The sequence below is a fragment of the Salmo salar genome, chromosome 11 (assembly GCF_965601325.2).
Source record: "Salmo salar chromosome 11, fSalSal1, whole genome shotgun sequence".
NCBI lineage: Eukaryota > Metazoa > Chordata > Actinopteri > Salmoniformes > Salmonidae > Salmo > Salmo salar.
In genome coordinates this window covers 118,759,083-118,780,266 of record NC_138301.1, presented here as the reverse complement: position 1 = coordinate 118,780,266, position 21,184 = coordinate 118,759,083, and the positions used below count along the sequence as shown (strand labels likewise).

Sequence of the window (21,184 nt, the reverse complement as noted above, 5' to 3'; positions counted from 1 at the left end):
AGGAAACCGGAAACCCGCCAACAAACACTGGGATATTAATTCACCTTTTAGCAGGACAATAACCTTAAACACAAGACCAAATCTACACTTGAGTGGGCTTACTAAGAAGACAGTGAATGTTCCTGAGTGGCAGAGTTACTTGAAAATCTATGGCAAGTCCTGAAGAAGGTTGTCTGGCAAGGATCAACAAACAATTTGTCAGAGCTTAAAGAGTTTTGAAAAGAATGATAGGTAAATGTTGCACAATAGAGGTGTGGAAAGAGACTTCCCCAGTAAGACTCACAGCTGTAATTGCTGCCGAAGGTGCTTCTATAGTTGGTGGGAATACTTATGTAAAACTTCCTGTCAATTGAATTGTGCACAGAGTTTCTACATAGAGATGCAAATCTGTTGATGATTTCACACCATTTAAATTAAGTTACCTAATTTCAGAAATGATGGTGGTATTCTTAATTTCACATACATTTTAACTAACCCTCTCCCGCATCTCAAAATAATTAACAATCTCTGACTAACACTCTTCCCAGTCCTAATAGTGATTATCTTTGTTCCAGATATCCCCTTAATTGATGGTGTGGAAGAGGCAGACAATGAGAGAGACCATAGTACAGACTCGAACGGTGAGTACAAAGCATAGATGTACAAGAGCAAACTTACAAAAAAATGTGAGTATGAAATTATATGAGACATACAGTACCCACAGTCAATGTTAGATTGGGTTAAATATTATACAACCGTGTTTGATCCCTTAACGATTCAGTTGTCTTTGCCATGTTTGATCCTTTAATAATGGTTTACTTGTCTTAGCCACGTTTGATCCCTTAACTTCTTTTGGCTGGGTGGCAGTATTGAGTAGCTTGGATGAAGAAGGTGCCCAGAGTAAACTGCCTGCTACTCAGGCCCAGAAGCGAAGATATGCATATTATTAGTAGATTTGGATAGAAAACACTCTGAAGTTTCTAAAACTGTTTGAATGATGTCTGTGAGTATAACAGAACTCATATGGTAGGCAACAACCTGAGACAAAATCCAACCAGGAAGTGGGAAATCTGAGGTTTGTAGTTTTTCAATTCTTGACCTATCCAATATACAGTGTCTGTGGGGTCATATTGCTCTTCCTAATGCTTCCACTAGATGTCAACTGTCTTTAGAACCTTGTTTGAGACTTCTACTGTGAAGTGGAGGGGAATAAGAGCTGATTGTATCAGGTGTCTACCAGATGGGCATGAGCTTCAGCCATGCGCGCGCCTGTGAGAGGTAGCTGAGTTCCATTGCATTTCTAAAGACAAAGGAATTCTCCGGTTGAAGTCTTATTGAAGATTTATGATAAAAACATCCTAAAGATTGATTCTATACATCGTTTGACATTTCTATGAACTGTAATGGAATTTTTTGAGTTTTCGTCTGGCCTGCGCGTCGTGAATTTGGATTTGTGAACTGAAGACGCGAACAAAAAGGAGGTATTTGGACAAAGGTTGGACTTTATCGAACAAAACAAACATTTATTGTGGAACTGGGATTCCTGGGAGTGCATTGTGATGAAGATCATCAAAGGTAAGTGAATATTTATAATGTTATTTCTGACTTCTGTTGACTCCAACATGGCGGATATATTTTTGGCTTGTTTTTGTGTCTGAGCGCCGTACTCAGATTATTGCATGGTGTGCTTTTTCGGTAAAGCTTTTTTGAAATCTGACACAGCGGTTGCATTAAGGAGAAGTTTATCTAAAGTTCCATGCATAACACTTGTATTTTCATCAACATTTATGATAAGTATTTCTGTAAATTGATGTGGCTCTCTGCAAAATCACCGGAGGATTTGGAGGCAAAACATTACTGAACATAACGCGCCAATGTAAAATGAGATTTTTGGATATAAATATGAACTTTATCGAACAAAACATGCATGTATTGTGTAACATGAAGTCCTATGAGTGTCATCTGATGAAGATCATCAAAGGTTAGTGATTAATGTTCTCTATTTCGGCTTTTTTTGACTCCTCTCTTTGGCTGGAAAAATAGCTGTGTTTTTTTTGTGACTAGGCGCTGATCTAACATAATCGTTTGGTGTGCTTTCGCTGTAAAGCCTTTTTGAAATCGGACACTGTGGTTGGATTAACGAGAATTTTATCTTTAAAATGGTGTAAAATACTTGTATGGTTGAGGAATTTTAATTATGAGATTTCTGTTGTTTGAATTTGGCGCTCTGCACTTTCACTGGCTGCTGTCATATCGAATCCGTTAACGGGATTTCAGCCGTAAGAAGTTTTAACATTGTTTACTTGTCTTAGCCACGTTTAATACCTTGACAATGTTTACTTGTCTTAGCCACATTTGATACCTTAACATTGTTTACTTGTCTTACCCATGTTTGATCCCTTAACATGGTTAAGTTGTCTAAGCCTTGTTTGATACCTTAAATCAAATCAAATCAAATGTATTTATATAGCCCTTCGTACATCAGCTGATATCTCAAAGTGCTGTACAGAAACCCAGCCTAAAACCCCAAACAGCAAGCAATGCATGTGAAAGAAGCACGGTGGCTAGGAAAAACTCCCTAGGAAAAACTCCCTAGAAAGGCCAAAAACCTAGGAAGAAACCTAGAGAGGAACCAGGCTATGAGGGGTAGCCAGTCCTCTTCTGGCTGTGCCGGGTGGATATTATAACAGAACATGGTCAAGATGTTAAAATGTTCATAAATGACCAGCATGGTGAAATAATAATAATCATAGTAGTTGTTGAGGTGCAACAAGCACGTCCGGTGAACAGGTCAGGGTTCCATAGCCGCAGGCAGAACAGTTGAAACTGGAGCAGCAGCACGGCCAGGTGGACTGGGGACAGCAAGGAGTCATCATGCCAGGTAGTCCTGAGGCATGGTACTAGGGCTCAGGTCCTCCGAGAAAAAGAAAGAAAGAGAGAAAGAGAGAATTAGAGAGAGCATATTTAAATTCACACAGGACACCGGATAAGACAAGAGAAATACTCCAGATGTAACAGACTGACCCTAGCCCCCCGACACATAAACTACTGCAGCATAAATACTGGAGGCTGAGACAGGAGGGATCAGAAGACACTGTGGCCCCATCCGATGATACCCCCGGACAGGGCCAAACAGGCAGGATATAACCCCACCCACTTTGCCAAAGCACAGCCCCCACACCACTGGAGGGATGTCTCCAACCACCAACTTACCGTCCTAAGACAAGGCCGAGTATAGCCCACAAAGATCTCCGCCACGGCACAACCCAAGGGGGGGGGCGCCAACCCAGACAGGAAGACCACGTCAGTGACTCAACCCACTCAAGTGACGCACCCCTCCCATGGACGGCATGGAAGAACACCAGTAAGCCAGTGACTCAGCCCCTGTAATAGGGTTAGAGGCAGAGAATCCCAGTGGAGAGAGAGGGGAACCGGCAAGGCAGAGACAACTTAACATGGTTAAGTTGTCTTAGCCACGTTGGATCCCTTAACATTGTTTAGGTTTCTTAGCTGCCTTTGATACCTTAACATGGTTTACTTGTCTTAGCTGCCTTTGATACCTTAACATGGTTAAGTTGTCCTAGCCACGTTTGATATCTTAACATGGTTACAGTTGTATTAACAATATTATCTACTTTATTTGTATAACCCCATTCTATATTTCTTCTTTATTTTATTACCTTTTATTTATTATATTGCTGCAATACTCTCTCCTGTCCACTGTTATTGTACTTTTGTTTTGCTATTTACATTTTATGCTTGTCTATCTTAATTGTATATTTGTGTAGAAACATATTGTGTCTTTATCTTTCTACCTTTATTGTTTGATAAAAACATTTGTAAGAAATGTGTTGTATAAATACAGTTTGATTGATACAAAGTGAAAGTGTGGCTAGCTCAGTGTTGGGATGGGAATAGATCGGCCGAGATAGAACTTACCGTTTGTCAGACAGCACTGACAGGTGAAAGGGTGTAACTTTAAATTACATTTTTTTTAGGGTGTCGGATCAGTGAGTTCCAGGGTCAACACCCTTCTAGGGGGGTCAATGGGCATGCCCACCCTATGGAGATTAAAACATGTTTTTGCTGTGAAATACAATTATCTGAGGTCCCTTAGTCAAGCAGTGAATTTCAAACACAGATTCAACAACATACACCAGGAGGTCTTCCCAATTCCTTGCAAAGAAGGGTACGTATTGGTAGATGGGTAAAAAAAAAAACGGAATATCCTATGAAGAATGGTGAAGTTATTAATTACACTGGATGGTGTATCAAATCACAGAGGCACCACAATGATACAGGTCTCCTTCCTAACTCAGTTGCCAGAAAGAAAGGAAACCACTCAAGGATTTCACCATGAGACAAACAGTTTAAAACAAGACACTAAACTATTATTGCAAAACATGTGGCCAAGCAATTAACTTCAGGATAAAAAAAAAAGAAACAGAATGGAACTAAGCGCATGCAAAATCCTAGAGAAACACCTGTTTCAGTCTGCTTTCCAACAAACACTGGGATATTATTTCACCTTTTAGCAGGACAATAACCTTAAACACAAGACCAAATCTACACTTGAGTGGGCTTACTAAGAAGACAGTGAATGTTCCTGAGTGGCAGAGTTACTTGAAAATCTATGGCAAGTCCTGAAGAAGGTTGTCTGGCAAGGATCAACAAACAATTTGTCAGAGCTTAAAGAGTTTTGAAAAGAATGATAGGTAAATGTTGCACAATAGAGGTGTGGAAAGAGACTTCCCCAGTAAGACTCACAGCTGTAATTGCTGCCGAAGGTGCTTCTATAGTTGGTGGGAATACTTATGTAAAACTTCCTGTCAATTGAATTGTGCACAGAGTTTCTACATAGAGATGCAAATCTGTTGATGATTTCACACCATTTAAATTAAGTTACCTAATTTCAGAAATGATGGTGGTATTCTTAATTTCACATACATTTTAACTAACCCTCTCCCGCATCTCAAAATAATTAACAATCTCTGACTAACACTCTTCCCAGTCCTAATAGTGATTATCTTTGTTCCAGATATCCCCTTAATTGATGGTGTGGAAGAGGCAGACAATGAGAGAGACCATAGTACAGACTCGAACGGTGAGTACAAAGCATAGATGTACAAGAGCAAACTTACAAAAAAATGTGAGTATGAAATTATATGAGACATACAGTACCCACAGTCAATGTTAGATTGGGTTAAATATTATACAACCGTGTTTGATCCCTTAACGATTCAGTTGTCTTTGCCATGTTTGATCCTTTAATAATGGTTTACTTGTCTTAGCCACGTTTGATCCCTTAACTTCTTTTGGCTGGGTGGCAGTATTGAGTAGCTTGGATGAAGAAGGTGCCCAGAGTAAACTGCCTGCTACTCAGGCCCAGAAGCGAAGATATGCATATTATTAGTAGATTTGGATAGAAAACACTCTGAAGTTTCTAAAACTGTTTGAATGATGTCTGTGAGTATAACAGAACTCATATGGTAGGCAACAACCTGAGACAAAATCCAACCAGGAAGTGGGAAATCTGAGGTTTGTAGTTTTTCAATTCTTGACCTATCCAATATACAGTGTCTGTGGGGTCATATTGCTCTTCCTAATGCTTCCACTAGATGTCAACTGTCTTTAGAACCTTGTTTGAGACTTCTACTGTGAAGTGGAGGGGAATAAGAGCTGATTGTATCAGGTGTCTACCAGATGGGCATGAGCTTCAGCCATGCGCGCGCCTGTGAGAGGTAGCTGAGTTCCATTGCATTTCTAAAGACAAAGGAATTCTCCGGTTGAAGTCTTATTGAAGATTTATGATAAAAACATCCTAAAGATTGATTCTATACATCGTTTGACATTTCTATGAACTGTAATGGAATTTTTTGAGTTTTCGTCTGGCCTGCGCGTCGTGAATTTGGATTTGTGAACTGAAGACGCGAACAAAAAGGAGGTATTTGGACAAAGGTTGGACTTTATCGAACAAAACAAACATTTATTGTGGAACTGGGATTCCTGGGAGTGCATTGTGATGAAGATCATCAAAGGTAAGTGAATATTTATAATGTTATTTCTGACTTCTGTTGACTCCAACATGGCGGATATATTTTTGGCTTGTTTTTGTGTCTGAGCGCCGTACTCAGATTATTGCATGGTGTGCTTTTTCGGTAAAGCTTTTTTGAAATCTGACACAGCGGTTGCATTAAGGAGAAGTTTATCTAAAGTTCCATGCATAACACTTGTATTTTCATCAACATTTATGATAAGTATTTCTGTAAATTGATGTGGCTCTCTGCAAAATCACCGGAGGATTTGGAGGCAAAACATTACTGAACATAACGCGCCAATGTAAAATGAGATTTTTGGATATAAATATGAACTTTATCGAACAAAACATGCATGTATTGTGTAACATGAAGTCCTATGAGTGTCATCTGATGAAGATCATCAAAGGTTAGTGATTAATGTTCTCTATTTCGGCTTTTTTTGACTCCTCTCTTTGGCTGGAAAAATAGCTGTGTTTTTTTTGTGACTAGGCGCTGATCTAACATAATCGTTTGGTGTGCTTTCGCTGTAAAGCCTTTTTGAAATCGGACACTGTGGTTGGATTAACGAGAATTTTATCTTTAAAATGGTGTAAAATACTTGTATGGTTGAGGAATTTTAATTATGAGATTTCTGTTGTTTGAATTTGGCGCTCTGCACTTTCACTGGCTGCTGTCATATCGAATCCGTTAACGGGATTTCAGCCGTAAGAAGTTTTAACATTGTTTACTTGTCTTAGCCACGTTTAATACCTTGACAATGTTTACTTGTCTTAGCCACATTTGATACCTTAACATTGTTTACTTGTCTTACCCATGTTTGATCCCTTAACATGGTTAAGTTGTCTAAGCCTTGTTTGATACCTTAAATCAAATCAAATCAAATGTATTTATATAGCCCTTCGTACATCAGCTGATATCTCAAAGTGCTGTACAGAAACCCAGCCTAAAACCCCAAACAGCAAGCAATGCATGTGAAAGAAGCACGGTGGCTAGGAAAAACTCCCTAGGAAAAACTCCCTAGAAAGGCCAAAAACCTAGGAAGAAACCTAGAGAGGAACCAGGCTATGAGGGGTAGCCAGTCCTCTTCTGGCTGTGCCGGGTGGATATTATAACAGAACATGGTCAAGATGTTAAAATGTTCATAAATGACCAGCATGGTGAAATAATAATAATCATAGTAGTTGTTGAGGTGCAACAAGCACGTCCGGTGAACAGGTCAGGGTTCCATAGCCGCAGGCAGAACAGTTGAAACTGGAGCAGCAGCACGGCCAGGTGGACTGGGGACAGCAAGGAGTCATCATGCCAGGTAGTCCTGAGGCATGGTACTAGGGCTCAGGTCCTCCGAGAAAAAGAAAGAAAGAGAGAAAGAGAGAATTAGAGAGAGCATATTTAAATTCACACAGGACACCGGATAAGACAAGAGAAATACTCCAGATGTAACAGACTGACCCTAGCCCCCCGACACATAAACTACTGCAGCATAAATACTGGAGGCTGAGACAGGAGGGATCAGAAGACACTGTGGCCCCATCCGATGATACCCCCGGACAGGGCCAAACAGGCAGGATATAACCCCACCCACTTTGCCAAAGCACAGCCCCCACACCACTGGAGGGATGTCTCCAACCACCAACTTACCGTCCTAAGACAAGGCCGAGTATAGCCCACAAAGATCTCCGCCACGGCACAACCCAAGGGGGGGGGCGCCAACCCAGACAGGAAGACCACGTCAGTGACTCAACCCACTCAAGTGACGCACCCCTCCCATGGACGGCATGGAAGAACACCAGTAAGCCAGTGACTCAGCCCCTGTAATAGGGTTAGAGGCAGAGAATCCCAGTGGAGAGAGAGGGGAACCGGCAAGGCAGAGACAACTTAACATGGTTAAGTTGTCTTAGCCACGTTGGATCCCTTAACATTGTTTAGGTTTCTTAGCTGCCTTTGATACCTTAACATGGTTTACTTGTCTTAGCTGCCTTTGATACCTTAACATGGTTAAGTTGTCCTAGCCACGTTTGATATCTTAACATGGTTACAGTTGTATTAACAATATTATCTACTTTATTTGTATAACCCCATTCTATATTTCTTCTTTATTTTATTACCTTTTATTTATTATATTGCTGCAATACTCTCTCCTGTCCACTGTTATTGTACTTTTGTTTTGCTATTTACATTTTATGCTTGTCTATCTTAATTGTATATTTGTGTAGAAACATATTGTGTCTTTATCTTTCTACCTTTATTGTTTGATAAAAACATTTGTAAGAAATGTGTTGTATAAATACAGTTTGATTGATACAAAGTGAAAGTGTGGCTAGCTCAGTGTTGGGATGGGAATAGATCGGCCGAGATAGAACTTACCGTTTGTCAGACAGCACTGACAGGTGAAAGGGTGTAACTTTAAATTACATTTTTTTTAGGGTGTCGGATCAGTGAGTTCCAGGGTCAACACCCTTCTAGGGGGGTCAATGGGCATGCCCACCCTATGGAGATTAAAACATGTTTTTGCTGTGAAATACAATTATCTGAGGTCCCTTAGTCAAGCAGTGAATTTCAAACACAGATTCAACAACATACACCAGGAGGTCTTCCCAATTCCTTGCAAAGAAGGGTACGTATTGGTAGATGGGTAAAAAAAAAAACGGAATATCCTATGAAGAATGGTGAAGTTATTAATTACACTGGATGGTGTATCAAATCACAGAGGCACCACAATGATACAGGTCTCCTTCCTAACTCAGTTGCCAGAAAGAAAGGAAACCACTCAAGGATTTCACCATGAGACAAACAGTTTAAAACAAGACACTAAACTATTATTGCAAAACATGTGGCCAAGCAATTAACTTCAGGATAAAAAAAAAAGAAACAGAATGGAACTAAGCGCATGCAAAATCCTAGAGAAACACCTGTTTCAGTCTGCTTTCCAACAAACACTGGGATATTATTTCACCTTTTAGCAGGACAATAACCTTAAACACAAGACCAAATCTACACTTGAGTGGGCTTACTAAGAAGACAGTGAATGTTCCTGAGTGGCAGAGTTACTTGAAAATCTATGGCAAGTCCTGAAGAAGGTTGTCTGGCAAGGATCAACAAACAATTTGTCAGAGCTTAAAGAGTTTTGAAAAGAATGATAGGTAAATGTTGCACAATAGAGGTGTGGAAAGAGACTTCCCCAGTAAGACTCACAGCTGTAATTGCTGCCGAAGGTGCTTCTATAGTTGGTGGGAATACTTATGTAAAACTTCCTGTCAATTGAATTGTGCACAGAGTTTCTACATAGAGATGCAAATCTGTTGATGATTTCACACCATTTAAATTAAGTTACCTAATTTCAGAAATGATGGTGGTATTCTTAATTTCACATACATTTTAACTAACCCTCTCCCGCATCTCAAAATAATTAACAATCTCTGACTAACACTCTTCCCAGTCCTAATAGTGATTATCTTTGTTCCAGATATCCCCTTAATTGATGGTGTGGAAGAGGCAGACAATGAGAGAGACCATAGTACAGACTCGAACGGTGAGTACAAAGCATAGATGTACAAGAGCAAACTTACAAAAAAATGTGAGTATGAAATTATATGAGACATACAGTACCCACAGTCAATGTTAGATTGGGTTAAATATTATACAACCGTGTTTGATCCCTTAACGATTCAGTTGTCTTTGCCATGTTTGATCCTTTAATAATGGTTTACTTGTCTTAGCCACGTTTGATCCCTTAACTTCTTTTGGCTGGGTGGCAGTATTGAGTAGCTTGGATGAAGAAGGTGCCCAGAGTAAACTGCCTGCTACTCAGGCCCAGAAGCGAAGATATGCATATTATTAGTAGATTTGGATAGAAAACACTCTGAAGTTTCTAAAACTGTTTGAATGATGTCTGTGAGTATAACAGAACTCATATGGTAGGCAACAACCTGAGACAAAATCCAACCAGGAAGTGGGAAATCTGAGGTTTGTAGTTTTTCAATTCTTGACCTATCCAATATACAGTGTCTGTGGGGTCATATTGCTCTTCCTAATGCTTCCACTAGATGTCAACTGTCTTTAGAACCTTGTTTGAGACTTCTACTGTGAAGTGGAGGGGAATAAGAGCTGATTGTATCAGGTGTCTACCAGATGGGCATGAGCTTCAGCCATGCGCGCGCCTGTGAGAGGTAGCTGAGTTCCATTGCATTTCTAAAGACAAAGGAATTCTCCGGTTGAAGTCTTATTGAAGATTTATGATAAAAACATCCTAAAGATTGATTCTATACATCGTTTGACATTTCTATGAACTGTAATGGAATTTTTTGAGTTTTCGTCTGGCCTGCGCGTCGTGAATTTGGATTTGTGAACTGAAGACGCGAACAAAAAGGAGGTATTTGGACAAAGGTTGGACTTTATCGAACAAAACAAACATTTATTGTGGAACTGGGATTCCTGGGAGTGCATTGTGATGAAGATCATCAAAGGTAAGTGAATATTTCTAATGTTATTTCTGACTTCTGTTGACTCCAACATGGCGGATATATTTTTGGCTTGTTTTTGTGTCTGAGCGCCGTACTCAGATTATTGCATGGTGTGCTTTTTCGGTAAAGCTTTTTTGAAATCTGACACAGCGGTTGCATTAAGGAGAAGTTTATCTAAAGTTCCTTGCATAACACTTGTATTTTCATCAACATTTATGATAAGTATTTCTGTAAATTGATGTGGCTCTCTGCAAAATCACCGGAGGATTTGGAGGCAAAACATTACTGAACATAACGCGCCAATGTAAAATGAGATTTTTGGATATAAATATGAACTTTATCGAACAAAACATGCATGTATTGTGTAACATGAAGTCCTATGAGTGTCATCTGATGAAGATCATCAAAGGTTAGTGATTAATGTTCTCTATTTCGGCTTTTTTTGACTCCTCTCTTTGGCTGGAAAAATGGCTGTGTTTTTTTGTGACTAGGCGCTGATCTAACATAATCGTTTGGTGTGCTTTCGCTGTAAAGCCTTTTTGAAATCGGACACTGTGGTTGGATTAACGAGAATTTTATCTTTAAAATGGTGTAAAATACTTGTATGGTTGAGGAATTTTAATTATGAGATTTCTGTTGTTTGAATTTGGCGCTCTGCACTTTCACTGGCTGCTGTCATATCGAATCCGTTAACGGGATTTCAGCCGTAAGAAGTTTTAACATTGTTTACTTGTCTTAGCCACGTTTAATACCTTGACAATGTTTACTTGTCTTAGCCACATTTGATACCTTAACATTGTTTACTTGTCTTAGCCACGTTTGATACCTTAAACTTCTTAGGGATCAAATCCCGTTAACGGGATCGATTTGACAACATCCGGTGAAATGGCAGAGCGCCAAATTCAAATTAAATTATTAGAAATATTTAACTTTCATACAATCACAAGTGCAATACACCAAATTACAGCCTAACTTCTTGTTAATCTAGCCACCATTTCAGATTTCAAAAAGGCTTTACGGCGAAAGCAAACCATGCTATTATCTGAGGACAGCAAACCATCAAAAAACACAGACAATCATATTTCATCCCGCCAGGCGTGACACAAAACTCAGAAATAACAATATAATTCATGCCTTACCTTTGACAAGCTTCTTCTGTTGGCACTCCAATATGTCCCATAAACATCACAAATGGTCCTTTTGTTAGATTAATTCCAGCGTTATGTATCCAAAATGTCCATTTATTTGGCGCATTTGAGCCAGAAAAACACCAGTTCCAACTCGCGCAACATGACTACAAAATATCTATTAAGTTACCTGTAATCTTTGTCCAAACATTTCAAACAACTTTCCTAATACAACTTTAGGTATTTTTTAACGTAAATAATTGATCAAATTTAAGACAGGATAAACTGTGTTCAATACAGGACGAAAACAAAGTGGAGCGAGCCTTCAGGTCGTGCGCCTCAAACAAACAGTACACTTCACTCGACCCTCGTTCTGAACTGCACTACTTCTTCATTTCTCAAAGGAAAAACATCAACCAATTTCTAAAGACTGTTGACATCCAGTGAAAGCGATAGGAAATGCAAGCAAGTGCCTTATGAATCTAGATCCCCATAGAAAACCCATTGAAAAGAGAGTGACCTCAACAACAACAAAAAATCCTGGATGGTTTGTCCTCGAGGTTTCGCCTGCCACATAAGTTATGTTAAACTCACAGACATCATTCAAACACTGTTAGAAACTTCAGAGTGTTTTCTATCCACATCTACTAATAATATGCATATCCTAGCTTCTGGGCCTGAGTAGCAGGCAGTTTATTTTGGGCTTGCTTTTCATCCGGACGTGAAAATACCGCCCCCTAGCCTATAGAGGTTAACATTGTTTACATGTCCTAGCCACGATTGATCCCTTAACATTGTTTACTTGTCTTAGCCACGTTTGATACCTTAACATTGTTTACTTGTCTTAGCCACGTTTGATACCTTAACATTGTTTACTTGTCTTACCCATGTTTGATCCCTTAACATGGTTAAGTTGTCTAAGCCTTGTTTGATACCTTAAATCAAATCAAATCAAATGTATTTATATAGCCCTTCGTACATCAGCTGATATCTCAAAGTGCTGTACAGAAACCCAGCCTAAAACCCCAAACAGCATGCAATGCATGTGAAAGAAGCACGGTGGCTAGGAAAAACTCCCTAGGAAAAACTCCCTAGAAAGGCCAAAAACCTAGGAAGAAACCTAGAGAGGAACCAGGCTATGAGGGGTAGCCAGTCCTCTTCTGGCTGTGCCGGGTGGATATTATAACAGAACATGGTCAAGATGTTAAAATGTTCATAAATGACCAGCATGGTGAAATAATAATAATCATAGTAGTTGTTGAGGTGCAACAAGCACGTCCGGTGAACAGGTCAGGGTTCCATAGCCGCAGGCAGAACAGTTGAAACTGGAGCAGCAGCACGGCCAGGTGGACTGGGGACAGCAAGGAGTCATCATGCCAGGTAGTCCTGAGGCATGGTACTAGGGCTCAGGTCCTCTGAGAAAAAGAAAGAAAGAGAGAAAGAGAGAATTAGAGAGAGCATATTTAAATTCACACAGGACACCGGATAAGACAAGAGAAATACTCCAGATGTAACAGACTGACCCTAGCCCCCCGACACATAAACTACTGCAGCATAAATACTGGAGGGATCAGAAGACACTGTGGCCCCATCCGATGATACCCCCGGACAGGGCCAAACAGGCAGGATATAACCCCACCCACTTTGCCAAAGCACAGCCCCCACACCACTGGAGGGATGTCTCCAACCACCAACTTACCGTCCTAAGACAAGGCCGAGTATAGCCCACAAAGATCTCCGCCACGGCACAACCCAAGGGGGGGGGGGCGCCAACCCAGACAGGAAGACCAGGTCAGTGACTCAACCCACTCAAGTGACGCACCCCTCCCATGGACGGCATGGAAGAACACCAGTAAGCCAGTGACTCAGCCCCTGTAATAGGGTTAGAGGCAGAGAATCCCAGTGGAGAGAGAGGGGAACCGGCAAGGCAGAGACAACTTAACATGGTTAAGTTGTCTTAGCCACGTTGGATCCCTTAACATTGTTTAGGTTTCTTAGCTGCCTTTGATACCTTAACATGGTTTACTTGTCTTAGCTGCCTTTGATACCTTAACATGGTTAAGTTGTCCTAGCCACGTTTGATATCTTAACATGGTTACAGTTGTATTAACAATATTATCTACTTTATTTGTATAACCCCATTCTATATTTCTTCTTTATTTTATTACCTTTTATTTATTATATTGCTGCAATACTCTCTCCTGTCCACTGTTATTGTACTTTTGTTTTGCTATTTACATTTTATTCTTGTCTATCTTAATTGTATATTTGTGTAGAAACATATTGTGTCTTTATCTTTCTACCTTTATTGTTTGATAAAAACATTTGTAAGAAATGTGTTGTATAAATACAGTTTGATTGATACAAAGTGAAAGTGTGGCTAGCTCAGTGTTGGGATGGGAATGGATCGGCCGAGATAGAACTTACCGTTTGTCAGACAGCACTGACAGGTGAAAGGGTGTAACTTTAAATTACATTTTTTTTAGGGTGTCGGATCAGTGAGTTCCAGGGTCAACACCCTTCTAGGGGGGTCAATGGGCATGCCCACCCTATGGAGATTAAAACATGTTTTTGCTGTGAAATACAATTATCTGAGGTCCCTTAGTCAAGCAGTGAATTTCAAACACAGATTCAACAACATACACCAGGAGGTCTTCCCAATTCCTTGCAAAGAAGGGTACGTATTGGTAGATGGGTAAAAAAAACGGAATATCCTATGAAGAATGGTGAAGTTATTAATTACACTGGATGGTGTATCAAATCACAGAGGCACCACAATGATACAGGTCTCCTTCCTAACTCAGTTGCCAGAAAGAAAGGAAACCACTCAAGGATTTCACCATGAGACAAACAGTTTAAAACAAGACACTAAACTATTATTGCAAAACATGTGGCCAAGCAATTAACTTCAGGATAAAAAAAAAGAAACAGAATGGAACTAAGCACATGCAAAATCCTAGAGAAACACCTGTTTCAGTCTGCTTTCCAACAAATCAAATCAAATTTATTTTTATATAGCCCTTCGTACATCAGCTGATATCTCAAAGTGCTGTACAGAAACCCAGCCTAAAACCCCAAACAGCAAGCAAAGCATGTGAAAGAAGCACGGTGGCTAGGAAAAACTCCCTAGGAAAAACTCCCTAGAAAGGCCAAAAACCTAGGAAGAAACCTAGAGAGGAACCAGGCTATGAGGGGTGGCCAGTCCTCTTCTGGCTGTGCAGGGTGGATATTATAACAGAACATGGTCAAGATGTTAAAATGTTAAAATGTTCATAAATGACCAGCATGGTCAGATAATAATAATCATAGTAGTTGTCGAGGGTGCAACAAGCACGTCCGGTGAACAGGTCAGGGTTCCATAGCCGCAGGCAGAACAGTTGAAACTGGAGCAGCAGCACGGCCAAGTGGACTGGGGACAGCAAGGAGTCATCATACCAGGTAGTCCTGAGGCATGGTCCTAGGGCTCAGGTCCTCCGAGAGAAAGACAGAAAGAGAGAATTAGAGAGAGCATATTTAAATTCACACAGGACACCGGATAAGACAAGAGAAATACTCCAGATGTAACAGACTGACCCTAGCCCCCCGACACATAAACTACTGCAGCATAAATACGGGAGGCTGAGACAGGAGGGATCAGAAGACACTGTGGCCCCATCCGATGATACCCCCGGACAGGGCCAAACAGGCAGGATATAACCCCACCCACTTTGCCAAAGCACAGCAAGGGCGGTTCGTTGCTCCAGCCTTTCCGTTCACCTTCACACTCCTGGGCCAGACTATACTTAATCATAGGACCTACTGAAGAGATAAGTCTTCAGTAAAGACTTAAAGGTTGAGACTGAGTCTGCGTCTCTCACATTGGTAGGCAGACCATTCCATAAAAATGGAGCTCTATAGGAGAAAGCCCTACCTCCAGCCGTTTGCTTAGAAATTCTAGGGACAATTAGGAGGCCTGCGTCTTGTGACCGTAGCGTACGTGTAGGTATGTACGGCAGGACCAAATCGGAAAGATAGGTAGGAGCAAGCCCATGTAATGCTTTGTAGGTTAGCAGTAAAATCTTGAAATCAGCCCTTGCCTTAACAGGAAGCCAGTGTAGGGAGGCTAGCACTGGAGTAATATGATAAATTTTTTTGGTTCTAGTCAGGATTCTAGCAGCCGTATTTAGCACTAACTGAAGTTTATTTAGTGCTTTATCCGGGTAGCCGGAAAGTAGAGCATTGCAGTAGTCAAGCCTAGAAGTAACAAAAGCATGGATTAATTTTTCTGCATCATTTTTGGACAGAAAGTTTCTGATTTTTGCAATGTTACGTAGATGGAAAAAAGCTGTCCTTGAAACAGTCTTGATATGTTCTTCAAAAGAGAGATCAGGGTCCAGAGTAACGCCGAGGTCCTTCACAGTTTTATTTGAGACGACTGTACAACCATCCAGATTAATTGTCAGATTCAACAGAAGATCTCTTTGTTTCTTGGGACCTAGAACAAGCATCTCTGTTTTGTCCGAGTTTAAAAGTAGAAAGTTTGCAGCCATCCACTTCTTTATGTCTGAAACACAGGCTTCTAGCGAGGGCAATTTTGGGGCTTCACCATGTTTCATTGAAATGTACAGCTGTGTGTCGTCCGCATAGCAGTGAAATTTAACATTATGTTTTCGAATGACATCCCCAAGAGGTAAAATATATAGTGAAAACAATAGTGGTCCTAAAACAGAACCTTGAGGAACACCGAAATTTACAATTGATTTGTCAGTGGACAAACCATTCACAGAGACAAACTGATATCTTTCCGACAGATAAGATCTAAACCAGGCCAGAACTTGTCCATGTAGACCAATTTGGGTTTCCAATCTCTCCAAAAGAATGTGGTGATTGATGGTATCAAAAGCAGCACTAAGATCTAGGAGCACGAGGACAGTTGCAGAGCCTCTGTCTGACGTCATTAAAAGGTAATTTACCACCTTCACAAGTGCAGTCTCAGTGCTATGATGGGGTCTAAAACCAGACTGAAGCGTTTCGTATACATTGTTTGTCTTCAGGAAGGCAGTGAGTTGCTGTGCAACAGCTTTTTCTAAAATTTTTGAGAGGAATGGAAGATTCGATATAGGCCGATAGTTTTTTATAATTTCTGGATCAAGATTCGGCTTTTTCAAGAGAGGCTTTATTACTGCCACTTTTAGTGAGCTTGGTACACATCCGGTGGATAGAGAGCCGTTTATTATGTTCAACATAGGAGGGCCAAGCACAGGAAGCAGCTCTTTCAGTAGTTTAGTTGGAATAGGGTCCAGTATGCAGCTTGAGGGTTTGGAGGCCATGATTATTTTCATCATTGTGTCAAGAGATATAGTACTAAAACACTTTAGTATCTCCCTTGATCCTAGGTCCTGGCAGAGTTGTGTAGACTCAGGACAATGGAGCTTTGGAGGAATACCCAGATTTAAAGAGGAGTCTGTAATTTGCTTTCTAATGATCATGATCTTTTCCTCAAAGAAGTTCATAAATTTATTACTGCTGAAGTAAAAGCCATCCTCCATTTGCGAAGGCTGCTTTTTAGTTAGCTTTGCGACAGTATCAAAAAGACATTTCGGATTGTTCTTATTTTCCTCAATTAAGTTGGAAAAATAGGATGATCGAGCAGCAGTGAGGGCTCTTCGATACTGCACGGTACTGTCTTTCCAAGCTAGTCGGAAGACTTCCAGTTTGGTGTGGCGCCATTTCCGTTCCAATTTTCTGGAAGCTTGCTTCAGAGCTCGTGTATTTTCTGTATACCAGGGAGCTAGTTTCTTATGACAGATGTTTTTAGTTTTTAGGGGTGCAACTGCATCTAGGGTATTGCGCAAGGTTAAATTGAGTTCCTCGGTTAGGTGGTTAACTGATTTTTGTCCTCTGACGTCCTTGGGTAGGCAGAGGCAGTCTGGAAGGGCATCAAGGAATCTTTGGGTTGTCGGAGAATTTATAGCACGACTTTTAATGCTCCTTGGTTGGGGTCTGAGCAGATTATTTTTTGGCAATTGCAAACGAAATAAAATGGTGGTCCGATAGTCCAGGATTATGAGGAAAAACATTAAGATCCACAACATTTATTCCATGGGACAAAACTAGGTCCAGAGTATGACTGTGGCAGTGAGTAGGTCCAGAGACATGTTGGACAAAACCCACTGAGTCGATGATGGCTCCGAAAGCCTTTTGGAGTGGGTCTGTGGACTTTTCCATGTGAATGTTAAAGTCACCAAAAATTTGAATATTATCTGCTATGACTACAAGATCCGATAGGAATTCAGGGAACTCAGTGAGGAACACTGCATATGGCCCAGGAGGCCTGTAAACAGTAGCTATAAAAAGTGAGTGAGTAGGCTGCATAGATTTCATGACTAGAAGCTCAAAAGACGAAAACGTCATTGCTTTTTTTTGTAAATTGAAATTTGCTATCGTAAATGTTAGCAACACCTCCGCCTTTGCCGGATGCACGGGGGGTATGGTCACTAGTGTAACCAGGGGGTGAGGCCTCATTTAACACAGTAAATTCATCAGGCTTAAGCCATGTTTCAGTCAGGCCAATCACATCAAGATTATTATCAGTGATTAGTTCATTGACTATAACTGCCTTGGAAGTGAGGGATCTAACATTAAGTAACCCAATTTTGATATGTGCGGTATCACAATCTCTTTCAATAATGGCAGGAATGGAGGAGGTCTTTATACTAGTGAGATTGCTAAAGCGAACACCGCCATTTTTAATTTTGCCCAACCTAGATCGAGGCACGGACACGGTCTCAATGGGGAAAGCTGAGCTGACTACGCTGACTGTGCTAGTTGCAGACTCCACTAAGCTGGCAGGCTGGCTAACAGCCTGCTGCCTGGCCTGCACCCTATTTCATTGTGGAGCTAGAGGAGTGAGAGCCCTGTCTATGTTCGTAGATAAGATGAGAGCACCCCTCCAGCTAGGATGGAGTCCGTCACTCCTCAACAGGCCAGGCTTGGTCCTGTTTGTGGGTGAGTCCCAGAAAGAGGGCCAATTATCTACAAATTCTATCTTTTGGGAGGGACAGAAAACAGTTTTCAACCAGCGATTGAGTTGTGAGACTCTGCTGTAGAGCTCATCACTCCCCCTAACTGGGAGGGGGCCAGAGACAATTAATCGATGCCGACACATCTTTCTAGCTGATTTACACGCTGAAGCTATGTTGCGCTTGGTGACCTCTGACTGTTTCATCCTAACATCATTGGTGCCGACGTGGATAACAATATCTCTATACTCTCTACACTCGCCAGTTTTAGCTTTAGCCAGCACCGTCTTTAGATTAGCCTTAACGTCGGTAGCCCTGCCCCCTGGTAAACAGTGTATGATCGCTGGATGATTAGTTTTAAGTCTAATACTGCGGGTAATGGAGTCGCCAATGACTAGGGTTTTCAATTTGTCAGAGCTAATGGTGGGAGCCGTCGGCGTCTCAGACCCCACAACGGGAGGAGTAGAGACCAGAGAAGTCTCGGCCTCCGACTCCGACTCGCTTAATGGGGAGAACCGGTTGAAAGTTTCTGTCGGCTGAAAAAGCGACACCGGTTGAGCATTCCTACAGCGTTTCCCTCCAGAAGCCATGAGAAAGTTGTCCGGCTGCGGGGACCGTGCGAGGGGGTTTATACTAACGTTACTATCTGTACTTACTGGTGGCACAGACGCTGTTTCATCCTTTCCTACACTGAAATTACCCTTGCCTAACGATTGCGTCTGAAGCTGGGCTTGCAGCACAGCTATCCTTGCCGTAAGGCGATCGTTCTCCTGTATATTATAAGTACAACGACTGCAATTAGAAGGCATCATGTTAATGTTACTTAGCTTCGGCTGTTTGAAGTCCTGACGAACCATGTCCAGATAAAACCTCCGGGGTGAAAAAAGTTTAATGAAAAAAGTTGAGTGAGGGAAAAAGTAAAAATATACGGTAATGAAAAAGTAAAAAACCGTCAGGTAGCAAAGTAAGATCGGCAACAAAACGCACAGCAGCGTAAACAAGTCTGCAAGTTGTGACCGGAAACAGGAAACCGGAAACCCGCCAACAAACACTGGGATATTAATTCACCTTTTAGCAGGACAATAACCTTAAACACAAGACCAAATCTACACTTGAGTGGGCTTACTAAGAAGACAGTGAATGTTCCTGAGTGGCAGAGTTACTTGAAAATCTATGGCAAGTCCTGAAGAAGGTTGTCTGGCAAGGATCAACAAACAATTTGTCAGAGCTTAAAGAGTTTTGAAAAGAATGATAGGTAAATGTTGCACAATAGAGGTGTGGAAAGAGACTTCCCCAGTAAGACTCACAGCTGTAATTGCTGCCGAAGGTGCTTCTATAGTTGGTGGGAATATTTATGTAAAACTTCCTGTCAATTGAATTGTGCACAGAGTTTCTACATAGAGATGCAAATCTGTTGATGATTTCACACCATTTAAATTAAGTTACCTAATTTCAGAAATGATGGTGGTATTCTTAATTTCACATACATTTTAACTAACCCTCTCCCGCATCTCAAAATAATTAACAATCTCTGACTAACACTCTTCCCAGTCCTAATAGTGATTATCTTTGTTCCAGATATCCCCTTAATTGATGGTGTGGAAGAGGCAGACAATGAGAGAGACCATAGTACAGACTCGAACAGTGAGTACAAAGCATAGATGTACAAGAGCAAACTTACAAAAAAATGTGAGTATGAAATTATATGAGACATACAGTACCCACAGTCAATGTTAGATTGGGTTAAATATTATACAACCGTGTTTGATCCCTTAACGATTCAGTTGTCTTTGCCATGTTTGATCCTTTAATAATGGTTTACTTGTCTTAGCCACGTTTGATCCCTTAACTTCTTTTGGCTGGGTGGCAGTATTGAGTAGCTTGGATGAAGAAGGTGCCCAGAGTAAACTGCCTGCTACTCAGGCCCAGAAGCGAAGATATGCATATTATTAGTAGATTTGGATAGAAAACACTCTGAAGTTTCTAAAACTGTTTGAATGATGTCTGTGAGTATAACAGAACTCATATGGTAGGCAACAACCTGAGACAAAATCCAACCAGGAAGTGGGAAATCTGAGGTTTGTAGTTTTTCAATTCTTGACCTATCCAATATACAGTGTCTGTGGGGTCATATTGCTCTTCCTAATGCTTCCACTAGATGTCAACTGTCTTTAGAACCTTGTTTGAGACTTCTACTGTGAAGTGGAGGGGAATAAGAGCTGATTGTATCAGGTGTCTACCAGATGGGCATGAGCTTCAGCCATGCGCGCGCCTGTGAGAGGTAGCTGAGTTCCATTGCATTTCTAAAGACAAAGGAATTCTCCGGTTGAAGTCTTATTGAAGATTTATGATAAAAACATCCTAAAGATTGATTCTATACATCGTTTGACATTTCTATGAACTGTAATGGAATTTTTTGAGTTTTCGTCTGGCCTGCGCGTCGTGAATTTGGATTTGTGAACTGAAGACGCGAACAAAAAGGAGGTATTTGGACAAAGGTTGGACTTTATCGAACAAAACAAACATTTATTGTGGAACTGGGATTCCTGGGAGTGCATTGTGATGAAGATCATCAAAGG

The 21,184-nt window shown here is 40.9% G+C and overlaps 1 protein-coding gene across 6 annotated transcripts in view; it reads left to right on the top strand.

Annotated features, from left to right (window-relative positions):
* Positions 1–21,184, top strand: part of LOC106563869 (uncharacterized) — an 83,667-nt gene that overhangs the window by 39,685 nt on the left and 22,798 nt on the right. For 4 of the 6 annotated variants that reach the window (XM_045690230.2, XM_082958325.1, XM_082958323.1 and 1 more), the window contains one exon: positions 555–620. The exons of the other annotated variants lie outside the window; for them this stretch is intronic. In XM_045690230.2, coding sequence (XP_045546186.2) covers positions 555–620 — 66 coding nt within the window. The remainder of the gene's footprint in view (positions 1–554; positions 621–21,184) is intronic. 6 annotated transcript variants of the gene reach the window in all.